This window comes from Amia ocellicauda, chromosome 8 (genome assembly GCF_036373705.1).
Source record: "Amia ocellicauda isolate fAmiCal2 chromosome 8, fAmiCal2.hap1, whole genome shotgun sequence".
In the NCBI taxonomy this organism is placed as follows: domain Eukaryota; kingdom Metazoa; phylum Chordata; class Actinopteri; order Amiiformes; family Amiidae; genus Amia; species Amia ocellicauda.
In genome coordinates this window covers 27931269-27949326 of record NC_089857.1, presented here as the reverse complement: position 1 = coordinate 27949326, position 18058 = coordinate 27931269, and the positions used below count along the sequence as shown (strand labels likewise).

General features: G+C 35.9%; 1 protein-coding gene across 2 annotated transcripts in view; it reads left to right on the top strand.

Annotated features, from left to right (window-relative positions):
- Positions 1-15978, top strand: part of scarb2a (scavenger receptor class B, member 2a) — a 35349-nt gene extending 19371 nt beyond the window's left edge. The window contains exons 5-13 of one of the 2 annotated variants that reach the window (XM_066710908.1): positions 615-706; positions 2511-2630; positions 4583-4761; positions 6608-6726; positions 7587-7660; positions 8206-8257; positions 8568-8720; positions 9717-9764; positions 10272-15978. In XM_066710908.1, the coding sequence (XP_066567005.1) occupies positions 615-706; positions 2511-2630; positions 4583-4761; positions 6608-6726; positions 7587-7660; positions 8206-8257; positions 8568-8720; positions 9717-9764; positions 10272-10418 (984 nt within the window). In that variant the 3' untranslated portion in view covers positions 10419-15978. The remainder of the gene's footprint in view (positions 1-614; positions 707-2510; positions 2631-4582; positions 4762-6607; positions 6727-7586; positions 7661-8205; positions 8258-8567; positions 8721-9716; positions 9765-10271) is intronic. The other variant, XM_066710909.1, reaches the window with a different exon arrangement.
- Positions 15979-18058: the final 2080 nt, after the last annotated feature.

The following is an 18058-nucleotide window of genomic DNA, read 5'->3' as shown; positions in this document are numbered from 1 at the left end:
AATGTTTTATTCTGAATTAGTGCCTTTTTTTGACGGCTTTGATGTTCGAAGGGACTTACTCAAATGTCAGTGTTATCTGGGTGCTGCTAGTTGTGACCTAGTGCTATATCCAGTAGCCAGTGAGGATTTGATAAGAGGAAATTAATGGAATAGTGCTTGGTTATCAAAAATAGCCTCCTTAATAGACGTCACAGCTTTTCTAGTTCCTTTTTTATGAAAATGGAAATTCCTATCCACTGTATTCTTTTCTTTTTTTGAGGCTGCATATTTTCCACTGTCTAGAGAATTCTAGAACGTTATCTAACAGTTCTTGCATGTTATTGTGGTAAGCAAACATCATATGAATGTTGGCAATAAAAGCCACCCTAAAATTTCTTATTGATTGCAGCCAAGTGGTTGATAGAATAACATGGAAACTGAATACAATACAATAACATCAAGGTGTGCCCTTATACTGCCCATGTACAAATGTTGATTTAATTGGCGTGTTAATACATTTTCCTGTAAAGCTGTCAGATTAGTTTTGATAACCTTGGTGGTATTGAAATTGTTTGCCTCATATACTGTATTGTTTTCAATTAAAATTCACAATGTGTGTGATCTGCCCCCATCAGAAAAATGGCACCAGTGAAGGCGAGTTTGTTTACTATACTGGAGAGGCAGACTACCGAGACTATGGAAAAATATCAACATGGAATGGTCAAAGGTAATTAGAAATATAAAGTACACGATTATAACTGATCGTACTTCAGATACTACTGATAGGGAGAAATTGACTCCCTCAATAGATACATGGACAAGGAATACTCAGAGCCCGATTTAACTAAAATAATACCAAAGGCGTTTATTCAGCTGTAATGAAGCACTCCGGAGATGGCCAGTCGGGAAGACGCATCTAAAGTTTTTCTAAAGAACATGCTATCATATAGAAGATGACTCCCTTTGGTTACCAGCCAACTAGATGACATCAATGAGGTACAACAAACTTTATTGCACACTTCTTCTTTGTCTTCTGTTGTCTCTATGGCCTTGGATGAAAATGTTTTTCTAAAAATCAGCTACACAGAACTACTGTGCCTGGCCTGTCCGGAGCAATACACAAAGCTTAAATTCATACATGGGTACACAGTCTTGCTGCAACAATGGTGCGAATATAATATATTTGGCATTTTGCGTATTTGACACAGTACCCAGCAACCCCTTTCTCGGTTCCTACAAAAGTCCAGTCCAGACCGTTTATCAAGGCAAATGTAGTTCATCAGCATTTAAAAAAATAAAAAAATAAAAAGCATATAGCTAAAACTGAGGTTGCCTGTTCTAATCAAGTTTAAACTGGTAAGAACTAGAAAATGTTTGCATTTCAGGGGACAATTGGGTGACGCTGTGATTGAGAGAGCAAAAATACAAGGTTAGAAATGGTGAATAAGCATACATAATGCTAACCAAGCAGAAATGATTCCTTCCTTCTCGACATTTTCAGAAGTTTAGTTACATGCAGTGGTGAAATTAAGAATCGCAGAGCTAAATAAACATGGCCTTTAAAAATCTAAATAAGATCTGGCTAAATCTATACAATTTAAATTGCTATATCTCCTGTCTGTGGCTTAGGTAATCAAATACTGAATGTCTAAATTGATTTGTACATTTAATTGAGCTTTGACTACTTCTACATGTTAAATATTGTCCGATTACCATCTCCTAAAATGCAGGAACACAAAAAGAAAAGGAATGTAGATGAAAGTGATTTGTAGTGTAATCCATTTTAAATTGACAATCAAATACGCTTTTTTAAATTTTCTGATGTTCTTGCAATGTGTTCACAGCTAGTCTGTTGACAATTACATTTCACCCAACTGTAATATAGTCATATTTCAGTACTAAGACAACCCAGTTGAATACACCCTCACATATGGCTTTAGTTAAAATAAAATAAAAATGCACCAGCTGGCATTGTGTTGGTTCTCAAGCAATACCAATAGTGTCTGAGATAGTTAGAAGTCCCCTGTCCCCCCACCCCCCTGCCAAATGCCCAGAAGAAAAGCCAGACATGATAGTCTCTCTGGTACGGTGCCCTTTGTACACTAAACACCATTTCAGCAGACTTTCCCCCTAAGGCTACAGATCACTTATTCAAGGTTCTTTCATAACTGCTTTGATTTCATGTTTGTCTAGTTGGCTTAAAAACAAGGTGCTCCCCTATTCCATTTATTGCAATGGAAAGAGTTAGTTCTGTATTTTTTAAATATTAAGCCACATACAGCATAATGGTGTGATTACAACCAACTTGACATGTACAGTAATTTGTGTGCATTAAGACATTTAACTTTTACTAATAATTCTATACAATAAACAACTTGGTTGGAATTTAATACATATTTTGCACAATATTTTCTTTATTTACCAAAGGTTAATTCATATTTAAGGCCCCGGTTATAAGGAATCTACATTTAAAATGTGATCTTGCTTAAAGTTGCACACGTTCTCAAACTGTGATCTCTTTTCTGTTTTAGCAAAATGAGCTGGTGGTCGTCAAATGAAAGCAACATGATAAATGGCTCGGATGGAAGCACCTTCCACCCACTGATATCCAAGAATGAATCGCTCTTCATCTTCACGGCAGATCTGTGCAGGTATTTGTTCTGTCCAGTTTTTAAGTTTTTGGATATTTAACTTTAATACATTTAGCTCCTGCGTTCAACCCGTAAATATATTGAACTCACAATGTCCTATATATTTAGGCTTGGCAGCGTAGCCACAACTGTTTACCCTAGGAAAGTGCGGCTTAAACACTTCATAGACAGGTAGTCATTACTCCTTTATGTGGCGTATACAAACATACTTGTCACTTTTTTTTTAATTATCTCTCTCTCCTGCTGTTCCTGTCACTTCAAAACATATTTACAACAAATGTTATATACAATTTCTCACACATAATGAGGCAAACTTTTGCAAGCCCTCTCCATTTAGGATGCGTTCTCCGCTTTGAGTATATAGTGTTGAATTCTTTCTCTACTTGCAACAGAGTGTGGAGGGGGAAAGTTCAACCAGTGTTTTGCAATGCTTTATTTGGCTTCCTTACCACTGATTAGGCTGTTGTGCTTTGGCTGAGGAGTCTACATCTGTACTCCTAGCTGAAATTTTCAAAGGGCAGTAGCTCAAATGGAGGCTCTTGCAAAATTACACGTTTTAATAGTTCAAATGCACAGTTTCAAGGCAGACGGTTTACAGCTGCTTCTGTGCATTGACATTTTAGCTGCTCTAGACAACAAGCCCCTTGTGCATCATTCTTCTACTATTCAATGCCAAAACAACAATTAAGAAGTTTGTGTGTCTTTGTGCTAAATATGAAAGGAACGTTTCACCCAATTGTGACTTCCCATGATTATGGAAATACTTCTGTTTTCTAGAAAGTGCTTGGTGGTAAAGCACTTAATAGACACCGCTCTGAACTCCTTGCCCCTTTGTTCTGTGTGGGAAATACTTGTACCGGTATGATGGTCTTTACGCTATCTGGACTTGGTACAACTCTCCGTTGATTGTTTTCCAGTATCCACCTGACACACTCAAAGCTATCCCTACTTCCAGATCCTGGTCCCAACAATGCCGTGCATTGTTTAAAATGACCTTTTCCACCCTTCTGCACTTGATTTATCACCTGGATAATTGTAAAGTGGAGAATTAATACATTTAGAAAGGTCTGTTCATCTATGTGTACAGGGAGCTGAAAACCTTCCAGTTTGCCGATCCCTTCCTGTTCCTCTGTGTGAAAGGAATGTACTGCAGCTCCCTCTTGAAATTGGACTGGTAGTATTTGTCTAATCAAGACCTGACATTGAGATTATAGGGTATCTGGTGGCGGCGGCGGCGGGGGGCGGTTTGTGATTCCAAAGCCGTTTTGTAGGAATTTGAGTTCACCAAGTATAAATAAAACTTCCCAATCTTATATGTGCAGAGATAAACCATTATAAACTATGCATGATAAAATAAATGATTGAAAGGCAGTTCAGTTGAAGAAAAATACCTTACCTGTCATTGAAACATAAGAAAAGGCCAATCAAACTTCATGTCTCTCCTATCAATAACATAGTACTATAATAGTAGTTCGGATCACTATCTTAATTAGCAAAATCCCAGGCCCACTAAAGCCATGGAAAGCCAGAAGATGTGGTAGGTGTTCTTCATTCCAAAGATCCCAAGATATTTTTTTTCTTCCCTCCTAAGCAGCTGCAAAATCATCTGGGGGAGAAGGAATTCTTTCAAAGTTATTTTCACTGTTATGATGGTAAAACCTTTGCTAGAAGAGGTCAGGAAGGCTGCTTTCCCCCCCTCATTGTTTTGGTAATTCATGGATGAGTAATGCTCACATGGTGAAAAAAATGAAAAACAGCCCAATTGTGCTGCTTGCAGTTTCTGGGACATGGAGTTTGAAGGTGTATACGCAGTAACGAATATTGATCTTGAGAGGCGTTTCAACTCAAATACAATATCCATGAATGAGGAACAAAATTATAATGCATTGCCCTGTCAAAGTTAATAAATATTCCACCAGCACTGTGTGATTGACCCATTTTCACATCTACAGATCAATCCATCTAAACTTTGAAAAGGATGTGGAGGTGAAGGGTATACCTGCCTATCGCTTCTCACCCCCACCTGAGGTCCTAGCCAGTCCTGAAGACAACCCTGCCAACGCTGGCTTCTGTGTGCCAGCTGGGGAGTGCCTTGGTGCTGGGGTCCTGAAAGTCAGCGTGTGTCGGAAAGGTAGGATATAGTTCTCTCCGTGTGTCCTCTCACTGTGGGCTTATTCTCGGCATGTCTCCTGAAATGTTGCATGTGACTGTGCTGATGTATCGCAACTTCCTGAAAACCTCCGTACTCAGCTGCTGCAAGGAAACTAGAGTAAAGAGGCCCAGACTAGAACGTTTTTTTTAATCTGAATAATAGGGACTTAATTTAATAGTTTTTCTATTTTTCTGGACTAAATCTACACTGCTGGCATTTTCTCAAGGGAATAATCAAATACCATGTCAGAATATCCAATGTAAAATTCAAAGGAGTAGACAAAGTACTTTTTTTTTTTTTTTTTATGTATCCCTTTAATCAGATGGATGCATTGTCAAAATATCCTATTTAAAACTCAAAGAAGTAGGCAGAGCGACCACAAACATACCATAGAAGTAGTTTGTGAATCTGAAAATCTTGATGGATAAAGAATTGTGAACTTATGTTTATATTTGGAAACCCAGAATCCAAAATATGAAGTAGTACAAACACCATTACATTATTTTGTATTAGTCGTGTAAGCCTTCTTAAATGAGTTATACTGTTTTTTTTGTTTTTTTTTATGTAATATAAGCAGAGTATCATTTTGAGACCTCCATCACTGACAAGCAAAATGAAAGCTATGCATGTGATGTTTTCAAACGCCTGTGTCTTTATTTTATTTTCACATTTTCATTCAAATTATGGGGCACTTAACATCTGCCTAGAATATCACTGCCAATAAGCACAGGAAAGTAGTTAGCTCTGGTGCATTGCCTTTTACTCTGTTAGATTAGTCAACACTGGAAAGTTATTTTTGTCATCAATTTTCCTTTTGTATATTTGATTTTTTTTATTTATTATTATTTTTTTTGCTCTAAATTCGCTCTGCTACAGGGTATTGTGTGAGACTTTTTGTTTTCTTCTTCGAAGGGCTAATTTGCAGGTCTGAATTTTGTAAATACATTTGCAACTGAGGCTCTTACTGGCTGCACGTACATGTGAGCTTCAGTCAAGCAAAATGTTGTGCATTGAAATGACAAACTGAAATTAAGATCAGATGACTGCAGTGGTATTAATGTCACCGCAAGTCAATAGCCAAAAAAGCTACACAAAAACGCATGCACATGGACACAAATGAAAAACCTTTTCATTTTATAGAACTGTTATTTCATGTTGCCAAATATAATTAATGTGCAAGTAGCCACTGTTCAAAACATGTCAGACTAAAGTTTCCTTTTGGAATCTGAGCCTTCCTCAGAGCAGTACGGCAATCAGTACAGCAGTCACGCATGCATGCCAATAAAATCTGGAGGATTTAGGTTAATAAACCCCTATTTATGTAGTTATCAAAAATGGGAGAGAAGGGCAGGATTAAAAACATCATGTATATAGTATACTGTGATCTGAGGATCTTCAGTATTTGCCTTTTTTAGACCAAAGGTTACTGTGTTGGATGGTTCGTGCATCAGAACACTTTAGGTGTTTAAAAATAATTGTTGGAACTGTTACAACAAATAGTCATTCTGGTCTGTTTACAAGTTAAAACAAAGCATTGCTCCTTGCCCTGTGTGTGATACTTGAGAACATCATGTGCTACTTGCAAGACAAATGCATTAAAGCCATACTCTGGACACTGGGGTGGAGGTCAGGTCTATTTTCCTCCTTTTCCTTCCTCCTTGTATACATAGGTAGTTGAACTTCACCACACTTTTTCTTAGGTGAAGGATGGGAATAAAAGTTTAAGATTTGAATCTCCTCATTGTGACACCTAGTCTTCAGTGTATTCGTAAACCCTGATTGTTCTTGACTGTACATAATTTGTGCTCTGCTGTGACCTTTGCAGGAGCTCCGGTTGTTGTCTCTTTTCCACATTTTTATCAGGCTGATCAGAAGTACATCGATGCAATTGAGGGGATGTCACCAAACAAGGAGGATCATGAAACGTTTCTGGACCTTAATCCGGTATGATTCTTGATATGGCATACTCAGCTGGTCAGAAAGCCCAAACGTCTGTGACAGTTGACATATTACATTCTACCACTCGCATTCCTTTAGTAGAATGATAAAGTACTTAAACTTGGCCAGGGTTCTAGGAGTTTTATTCTCCTGACAAAAGCAGTTAGTTCATGCATATTAACATGCCCATGCATTCTCAATGACTGCTAAATCCTGTATGAAATACCAGCTTGTCATAGTTAACCAAAGTAGACGACACAAACAAATTATACTTAATGAGCCAGTGGTCCTCAAAGTGGGGCCCACAAGCATTTTTTTTGTGTGTCTGTGAGGCCAAGTTGTTGTTTGCCACAGCATAGTAGGCTACATCTCTGAGGTGTATTGTGCTCAGGGTTGTGGGATTTAATGTACCGTGATTTATTTTTCCCTGAGCATAAAATTAGGAGAGAAGGTCTCTGTGTGGTAGAATGAAAAACTAAACTCCAGCTTGGGGGAAAATACTGAACCAGTAAATGCAGCATTTATTGGTCTACCAGACTGAGTGTTGCTTATACAGTACAACTAGACACTAAAGAACAAGCTAAAGCTGACTGTGAAACTTCACTTGATTGAGCTTTACTCTGCTATAGGTTCTATAGTAAATGCTGAAAATCAAGAGCCAAAACCATTGTATAGAAGGTGTTAATTGCTAGTTACCACTACTTTTGGACCTTGCTGATTTGTAATGCACCAGACATCTGAATAAAAATTAGCATGGTTTATTCACAAATTCATATTTTGGGGGGGAAAGACTGGCAAAGTATTAAATAAGTGTTACATTTGGTATCTTTTTAAAAATCTGTTTTAATCTGCTCCTCTTCTAACAGACTACAGGTTTTCCTATTCGAGCCTGCAAGAGAGCCCAGCTGAACATCTTAATGAGCAGAGTTTATGGTTTTCCGTGAGTATCAACCCATTTAGAACTTGTGACTGGTCTAAATATTTCAGGCTTGTGGCCGAGTACTAAAGCACAATATTGTTAAGATGAACAATAGCTGTATTTCTACTTCAGTGTTTAATCCTACAGGAGAAATTATACCTAATCTGTCCTGTAAAGGGATGTTGGGAATACCTTCTTGCCAAACTCTGAGACTAGAATGAGCTTTACTGTCTTTTTCAAATTTGTTGGTTGTTAATTTCTCATGCCTTACCTTTTTATATAATTTAGAAACTTTTTCAATTTTTAATCCTGGTAGTACTCCTCTGCATCGGATAACCAAACAAAAGTATTGTATGCTAAGCCAGTGAGACTCACAGGGGTGGTGCAGTGTTTTGGGGGAAAATAAATAGTTTAATCTTTTAGCTGTGCACCAGTAACATAATTTCATTGGTCCCTGTTATCTGTCCGCAAAGAATAGATGAAAAGTGAGTGTCTATTTTTGCATGTTTTTTTGATGTTAAAAATAAGCGTTTGCACAGTAAATCATTCTATTTTTGTCTTTTTAGCCAAACAAAAAATCTAAATGAGACTATCTTTCCAGTGATGTTTGTAAATGAGGTAAGAGATTTAACTACTTGTTTTATAGAATATTTGTACTGCCATTTACTGCCGTGTGCTATACTTCACCTTAGTTTTGATGAGACCTTTTTCAAAGTCCAAGCTCAAAATGTCCACTACATATTTAAAAATCTATTCTAATATTTTAGACAATTCAGTGTTTGTCTTAAATCTGTTTTGAGCTTTATTTCATTCATTCAAAAATCTTAATATATATTAAAAACCTGATAACATTGATTTGTCCTTACTATTAAATCACTTTTTATTGTGGGGAGAAACCATGTCCAAAACTGTGTCCTCTATCTTTCAGACTGTAGTGATTGACGAGGAGTCGGCAGTGAAAATGAAGAATCTGTTGTTAATTGTGACTGTTGTGTCAAATTGTCCCTTGATAATTGTGGGATTAGGAGCCATCATGCTGGTAATTTTAATCATCCTCATCTGCCGAGCAAGACAGATAAAAGTAAGTATGAGCTGCTGACTGTTAATTTACTTTAATATTCATGCTTCACTTTTATTTAGAGATCTCTCTAGAATAATAAGTAGATAGGTGTTGAAGAAAACAGTGATGCACTGTATTCCTGGTTTACATTTGCAAAGAAAGTTCAGGTATATAAGAATCTAAATTGTAACAGATAATCCTTCACAAAATGGTAATCTTAAGACTACATTTTAATTCAGATTTTATTTATTGATATTTTTGTTATTTTAGTTTTATTTCCATTATTTGCCATTTCTCTTCCTCAGTTTCAGTAAATTTGTATGGCTGGTTATGTATGACTCGTCTACACCTTAAAATAACTTCCTAGGAAATATTTTTTAGATGTGACAGAACTTAAACTCTTATGAATTTTCTATTCGATGGCAACAATACCAGTGAATTTTGTGAAATGTATAATACTCTGGAATTGCAGCCATTGTTTACGTTTTACCTTGTAAAACAATGTGCCTCATTTTATCAAGATAATTAGCATTTCAGCATGCCCATTGTGTCTTTGTAAGCAGATGGGGGAAGAAATGTATATAGCCCTGTTTGTCTGTAGGTTTTATTTTGGAATGCACAATTTTCTGTTTTTGACATGTGAATGCTTTCTCAAGTGTGTGAATGCGTGGTCACACCAACTAATTTTTGCTGACTTACTTCACTTAACAACTTAACTTCATGGACCTTTGCTGAGTTTGCTAACCCTTTGGCTTGATGCATCTCATTTTTATATGTAGAATACATTTTAAGGCCAAGTTTTGAACCCAAACTGAGTCTTATCACAATTTCGGGTTAAGGTCCATTGTACATTAAATATTACTTAATACAATGTTATGATGGGGGTAATAACCAAAATGTTCAACACCAAAAGTACATTCAATATTTCACTGAAAATGTACTAAATGGGCCACTATTTTTATTTGGCAGTATTTTTATTTTCATGGTTTTTATTTGTTCCTTTTTGTTTCTGTTTAGAATGAAGTTAAGCGCATTGATTTTTCTGAGGCTTTCCATTCTTTTGCTGTAAGTCTAAATCATTATTTTACCCATTTGCTTCCTTTGGTTTACGTTCTAATATTTCTCACTACCATTCCATTTTTTCTGTTTACCCAAAAGGGACTTATGCGAGCTGTTTATTTATTTTGACATCAATTTACTTTTTTAAAACCATATCATGAAATATATTTATATTCATTACATAGTTACATATTGTGATTTGCTGTAGCTGGAGTGTAACATGAATAGTGATTTTGTAATTTTCACTAGTGGTCACATTTTAGTTATACTTTCAATTAATCTACTCCCTGTTGTAACTTGCTTATACAAACACAATTGGGATTGAAAGCGCCAATTTAGGCAAGCCAGGGTTTTGATCATTCACTGAGGTAGCATAGTACTTTTGGCAGCTGTTAAATTTTAGATAATTTTCAGATTTAAGTAGATTTTAATTGCAGTTTTATTATACTGTATGCCATGCACTGTATACAACATAAATGTATTCACGTTTTGTCTTTTTTTACGTATTTGTAGACGACCGCAAAGGAAGACACTGCTTACACTCAAGTCAGTGACAAACCAGAAGAAACCCTTGAAAACCACTCGAGCACCAACCAGCAGTTAAAAAATGGTCCATACATCTCCATGTCCCCCATTGACACTGAGAAATGCTTTGATTAGGGTGCAGCTGGGGGATTAGGGTGGGTTGATGTTAGTGGTTATGGTGGTGGGACATAGCCCTAATAAATGCTAAAAATCAAGGTGTTGCTTGTTTCTATGATATTCTTGACCATACTTCACTTTCAGTTTGGGGCTCGGTGCATGTGCAACTCAAACGGGACTTCACATTTCCTTCTACAGTTGTTGGTCTGAGTTCGGTATTGGATTTGTAAAGGAAGATATACTGGATTGCTCAGGGACTATGGACAGGGTATTTGAAGGTTTACTGAATCGTATGTATGCATATCATATACCTTGGAACTATGATACCTAATGGAGCGAAAGTTAACATATGGATCAAAGTACATGGGGGGGGGGGGGGAATCTACAGCTTGCAATATTGCTGGGCATGTGTATACTTCTGGGGATGAATAAATCTCAAAACGCATACTCCACAAGTTGTATACTTTTAAAGTGTTTTTCAACACAAGTGCATCAAAATGAATTGAGCAGATTTATCCAATACTATATATTATCCAAAATATAAAACTAGGCCATCTCCATTTGTAGAAGTGTACTTTCATGAACAAGACCTTCTTAACATGTGGCTTTTTGATACTACTCACCATTGCGGTCCCCTGTACTGTATATATTCCAGATAGACATTTCTGACCTCATTCTGATTGTTTTAATATTTGAATTAAGATTGCACTGGGTCATAATAAAGCTCGTGGATGGTGACCTAACTGAATTGGGACTTGGGAAATGGGGAGTGTTAAAACATCCTCTTACTGGAATGCTGATAGTTTAGTGAGAACAGAAAAAAAAAAAAAAAAAAACTATTTCAGTTGGTAGCATGTCCGAAAGAGCACTGTCAATGCAAGCAGTTTCATTTGGCTCATTAACACAAAAGGCAGGGTAGCACTCTTCCTTGTGAACATAACCAGGAGGCCAGTCAAACCTCCACTGGCTGAGTTCTAAGGCACTTTTTAATTGGCAGTTTTAGCTTTCTTTGCTGATGGCATCATCTCGTATAAAAGTATTCATTTTACTCAGGAAAAAAAAAAAAAAAGTCTAAACTCGTGTTACAAATGTCCTGTAAAGAGGACGATAAACATTCCATTTGTAGGAGGATGTCTCTTGGTGTGGTGTACCTTCTACTGACACTCCACAACTGTAAAACTGAATAAATTCTGTCACCATTCCCATATGAATAACAGTATCAAAACAATTTTGCCAAGCATGATATTGCGATACAGTTGACAGCAATGCAACGTAGTGTTGATCCGCATCTTCCAAAACCCAGTTCTGCCACATCATAACAAGCAGTGTCCACCAAACCTACAACTCCAGTAGAAATCAACCAATACGTAAACAATAACTGGACATGAGCACATGCAGGCCATTCTCCTGTCATTTTGGATTCTGGTGGGAATGTGAAAGGGCTTGTATTTTAATATTTTCCAAGTTCCAGCTGATCTGACATGCCTGCATTGACTAATTTCAATGAATCCAGTCAAGTGCTTTATTCATGCCTTTTCTTGTAATTCTTCTGTTTTTTTTTCCACTTTCTAGTGCTGGAATGCATTTTATAGCCTTAAGCATTGAGGGATATATTTATAAAGCATTGATCATAATGAAACTATTTTGTAAAATAAGTAAACAAGGTGCATCTCATTTTTGGCAAATACTATAAACATTATACATTGGAGGTTTTAGAAGTAGAAAAGGTTTTTGCTGAATACAAACTTGATTAAAATATTTTCCCAGTGTGGAATGCTTTGTAACTATATCCCTGAATCTTGTATGTTGGAGGTTGTGTATCTACAGTCTGTCTGTTACTGTATATAGCATTTTATCTGCAGTCCCGAAGATAAAACCATAGAAAAACAACTAACTTGGCTGCCATACATTTTACTCTTAAAGATGAGCTACAGAAGTATTTTTATTCCCTTCATATCCTATCTTGGCAGCAGCAGGATTCCCTAATGATAACATTGGGTTGCTTGTGCATGCCCAAACTCGACTTTTACAGTAAAGTTCCTCTGGTAGGCAACACTAAGTCTGAGATGTCTGTGTAGTAGGACTTTATAAATGTACAGTTAGTATTACTACTGCAAAAGTATGCACTATAACATTTCAACATAAATGCTTTTGCACAATATCATTGACACATCAGTTGTCTCTTGCTTCGGAGTTGTCTATAATGGCCTATACTGTGAAAAAGCAAATAAAGTGCACAAAGACATTTACTATTGAAAGGTGGTGAAAGAAAGACCGATTTGATTCTAAACAAAAACTAACATTAAAAACAGGTCTTAAACATGGGTTTCCTTCAGTTTCAGTATAATGTCAAGCAGACAGCATAACCGACAAAACAAGTATCTGCCAAATTGAAAAGCATTTGTTTTGTAGCAGTTTAATTTCACTGGATGTCTAGCGTCCTTCATTTCAAGCCTATTTCTCATGGAACTGAATGAAGGCCAAAAACTGTTAACTTGAAAATGTAATTACTGCACTTTTAGAAATTATTTTGGAATTGTATTTATTTTCTGCATCTCTCGTTTTGTTTTGTAATTGCCTAGTGACTAAGAATCATTGTATAAAGTCATACATTTCAGTTTCAGTTTGGTTTGGTGTATAATTGTATAGCGGCTTGGGCGTTTTCAGCTGCCCATCCTTCGAGATGGTTTTAAGGATGTGGTTCCCTTGGACGTTTGTTTTCTTGTGCACTTTGCAGTTTCTTGGTTTAGGGTTTTTGAATAGTCTAGACAACCAATGCTGCATAAGAAAAGCCATTGCCTTGTGATCTAGAGATTTCTATGGCAACCACTTGGTGCTTTGTTGCCTTTTTATATATATATATATATATATATATATATATATATATATATATATATATATATATATAAAATCAACTTTTATTTTGAACAACAGCTATGATTTTATCCTTCTGGTTAGGATGACATCTCTATAGAATATGTATTTCTCATTTTCATAATACATTTTTGCTAAACAGTCTAGCACAAAAAAAAGTTATGCACCTCAAGTGAATCTATATATACATTTTAGCAAAACAAATATTGTATAAAGTCATCTCGATTTATATAATTCTCTCAGTGAATATTTTGTAGGATTTTAACAACTGACACCTGTATCCAGTGTTTTTTTTCTTGTGTTGTATATATTTACATGTGTTGTGTGATGTTGAGTTTTATGACTGGAAAACAAAATGTGTTGTGGTCTATGAATTGATATGCTTTCCCTCAGCTGATGAATTTTGGAAGGAGTTATCTAAGAATGGTTTGGCTACAAAAGCCAGTGCAGATCAGTGAATGGGTGTTTGTAATTGTGAGTCGCATAACTGTGTTTTTATTTGGTCCATAGGTCCTCACTTTTGTGATTTTAGCAAAACAAAAATATTTAGTCTTTGGAAGCTTATCAACTAAGTATGTCAGCCTATGTTGATATCTGAGAACTATATCCTCCTGGACTTGAATTTATAAAATCACTGAGGCTGCCTATGAGAACTGATTTGAATTGCAAAATAAAAATGAATACCTGAGCCATTGCTTTTCTATTGGCCTTACTTGTTTTTTTTTTATATATATAATATATATAAAACCTTTAAACCATTCACTACCTGTGCTTAACCAAAGATAACTTAGATATACATCTGTTTCTGCTAGTTTTACTTTGTATCCCACCATTGCACAACCACTTTAATGCTGTTAACGTGTAATCTTGACTTTTTTTTTTTTTTTTCCCAGTTCAGACTTTCTCGCAGAGGGAAATTTATCTCAAAACAGATATACAAATTAATTCTATATTGCCTAATAAAGAGAATAATGTCTTTAATTGCTTCAAAGGCATGAAGTTTACTAACTGTTACATAACAGCACAGTTGTAGTGCAGTATTAGTTAAATGCAGGACAAAAGCAATACAGGGTTAATAATGTAATAAGCAGTTTTATTATTGCAAGAATACTAAGATGTTTTATAATCCTGTTAACATATATGTAACCTGAAATGTTAAAATACATATTTAGATTTTATTTGTGTGTGTGTGTGTGTGTGGGGGGGGGGCGAGGGGGGTTGTAAGATCATTCTTTGGTTTTCGAAGAAACACTAGATTTATTTTTGTTTATGGTCATAGTATACATTGAGGATTTATGCCAAAAGACTGAAAATAACAAAGAAAACACCATATGGTTTTTTTTTTTTTTTTTTTTTTTTTTTTTATCATTTTCAGTAACCCTTCCCTGCATATATATGTTACTAGGCAACAATTTTATTGCAGTTGGCACATAAAAAAAAATAGGGACCAGCTGTGTGTATTGTATATCTACTTAACAATTCAATTAGTGATTTATTTTTTGAAGATGAACTCTTAAGGGGAATGCATAAAATCACCTAGCTATAAGAGACCCAGGATATCTGGATCAACTATTTATCGGTTAGTAGACCAATACTAAAAACATTCTTAAGGTGTCCTTATTGTAATTATATTTGCAGACATTCTGGCCTGTTAATATAGTTAGTGTTTTTTCAAATTGTATATAATTTTCTTAAAACAAAAATGAAATAAAAAATAAATACACGAGTTCTGTCTAATGCAACTTTACTATTCTGTTTCTAAAACATCCTTAATAGACAATTACATGTGTAGAATTTTGCGGTTTGTTCTTAAAAGTTACTTTTTGTGTGTGTTTTGTGTATCTGTGCCAAGTAATATAGCATACTTATACTTAAGAAACACACCAAGTGCTATTTTGTATAACTTGACCCATCTGGAAAAGCAGTATCCTTATGTGAAAACTTAGTATATAGATGTTGCCCACCTTGGTCCTGGAGAGACCCAATCCAGTTATATTTATAGGTCATTGTAAATCACTTGCTAAAGACTGGTAACCCTTAGTTGTTTGTTCAGTGAGGCGCTGGGGCAAATTCACATGTTTTTGTAAACAATCTCCAAATGACTGAATCGACAAAAACAACCTTAATTTGTTCGGCATTAAAAATGTGAGTCTTTATACATTGATTTAACGGTGACCTATAAAACCTACTGAAGTGTGGCTCAGGAACAGGGCTGGATTTAGTAAAAATCCTCAGAGTACCCTACAATATATGTGCATATTTCATGTAACCAAACATGAGATAAATATGTAGATATATTAATGAAGTGACTCATCGTATATTTTTGTAGAAACCCTCTATCAAGGGGTGGAATTGGGTGCCATATTATGATGTTTAATTTCTTTGATTTCTAATAATACAATTTATGTAAGATATTGTAGGCTTCCTCCATTTGAAAATCCTGGCATGTTTGGTATGAAGAACGTGTGAAAGGCTTAATGAAAATGTACTTCAGTGAAGATGTCCCCAATTGCTCTGAAACAATGAAATATTGCTGCTGTAAAAGACAATCTTCATGTCATATGAGGTCAAATAATTTTATGGTTAATGGAACCTCTCTTTGTGTGTTTTTGATAGTTACATCAGCACAAAATGTTTCTACAATGCTTTTGTACCATTTGTAGCATAATATTTCCAACAAAAATAAAAGCAATCTTGCAGTTAATGCATTTCATGTGTGCTTTATTTGTATTATACAACTGCAGGAATGCAAGATGTGTGCATGCAGTGAAATGGGGGAGGAGTAATGATAAAGAAACCTCAAGCTGGGTCAAGGTCAGTAGTGGAATAAGGACATTCTGTTTTAGGACCTCAGATCTGTCTCATTAACCAATTTGATCAATGGGTCAACCCTGGTCCTGGGGGCACACTGTCTGACTGGTGGTCAATCTTAATCTTGAACTTACATTTTCAAATTACTCAACTTACAAAACATTAAAGAAATTCAAGTGTCATTTTATATTTTGAGTATTATGCTCAAGCATTATATTTGTATACTTACACTCCACGGTTTACAATAATTGACTGGGCAAACTGAGTTCAATTAATGGCTTAATTAAGAATTAAGTAATTGGGAGCTTGGTTTGGACAAAACGATTTGCAGATGACGGCTATATGGGGGAAATAGATAATGGTGTGTGTGTCTTCTGTGTATCAGTATGTTAGGACTAGTACAGGGATGAGCAACCTAAATTAATCAGCGGGCTGCGTATCAAATAAGTGCCTGGGCCACAAGACACATTTTATTACCATTGCAAGCCACAAATGCTACAGTTTAATTTAAAAATAGCAATATAATGCAATAAATACATATCAGCAATGTAATAAGGGAGTAACATGTTGAAACAAAATAAGCATAAATATACTACTTTTTGGGGGTTGGTAGGAGCAGGTTGCACACCCCTGGTCTAGAACAAAGGAGGTTATGGGCGAATTGGTTCAGATATTCTAACTACCGCGGAGTAAAATTTTGTGCACAAATTTGTTTACATCCCTGTTAGTGTGCATTTCTCCTTTGCCCAGATAATCCATCCACCTGACAGGTGTGGCATATCCAGAAGCTGATTAAACAGCATGATCATTACACAGGTGAACCTTGTGCTGGGGACAATAAAAGGCCACTCTAAAATGTGCAGTTTTGTCACACAACACAATGCCACAGAGTCTCAAGTTTTGTTGGAGCGTGTGATTGGCATGTTGACTGTAGGAATGTCCGCCAGAGCTGTTGCCAGAGAATTTAACGTTCATTTCTCTACCATAAGCCACCTCCAACATTGTTTTAGAAAATCTGGCAGTACGACCAACCCCTCACACCAACAGACCACATGTAACCACGCCACCTCAAGACCTCCACATCTGGCTTGTTCACCTGCAGGATCATCTGAGACCAGCCATCCAGACAGCTGGTGAATCTGTGGGTTTGCACAACTGCAGGATTTCTGCACAAACCTGAAATTTGACCTGACTGCAGCTCTGGGGACTTTCTGCAGTCAGCATTCCAACTGCACACTCCCAAAACAGATTAGGGCCTAATTAATTTATTTCAATTGACTGATTTCCATATATGAACAGTAACTCTCGTAATTGTTGCATGTTGCATTTCTATTTTTGTTCAGTATAATTTAAAATGTTGCTGTACCTGAATATACAGTACATAAATGATCCAAATGAATGAAAATGTAAACCTTTTAACCAGTGGTTGTGAAGAGAGATTACTACTGTATTTACATATTTTAATTTATTATATAACACTTAGAACTTAAATCAAATTTACCCAAAGCGTGCACAATATCCTTTACTTTTGTGGAGGATGTATTATTATATGAAGTAATTTAGCAGGTGACATCCAAAGCGATTTGCATGGCTTTACAAACACTAACATGTACTCTATACACAACATGACAAGGGTAAGATTTGATTTGCATTGGCTTTTTATTTTAACACAAAGTACTGTAGAGCTAAATCCACCCATTTGAAATATGTAATCATCGCTAACACGATTAGCATTAGAAGTCTAAACAATCATACGTTTAATAATACAATATATTGATAAATAATACAGCCGTATTACACTTGTAAAACAAATTGTAACGATTCAATTTTAACAGAAACAAATGTTTACAGTACCTGTACCCATTACAGTTATTTCCATGTGTTTGTCTTGGTGTAGTTGAAGTACGGAGGGATACTGCGGACACTACACAACATTCAACGCACTTTTGGTGACGTCAGGAATTGCGCAGAAA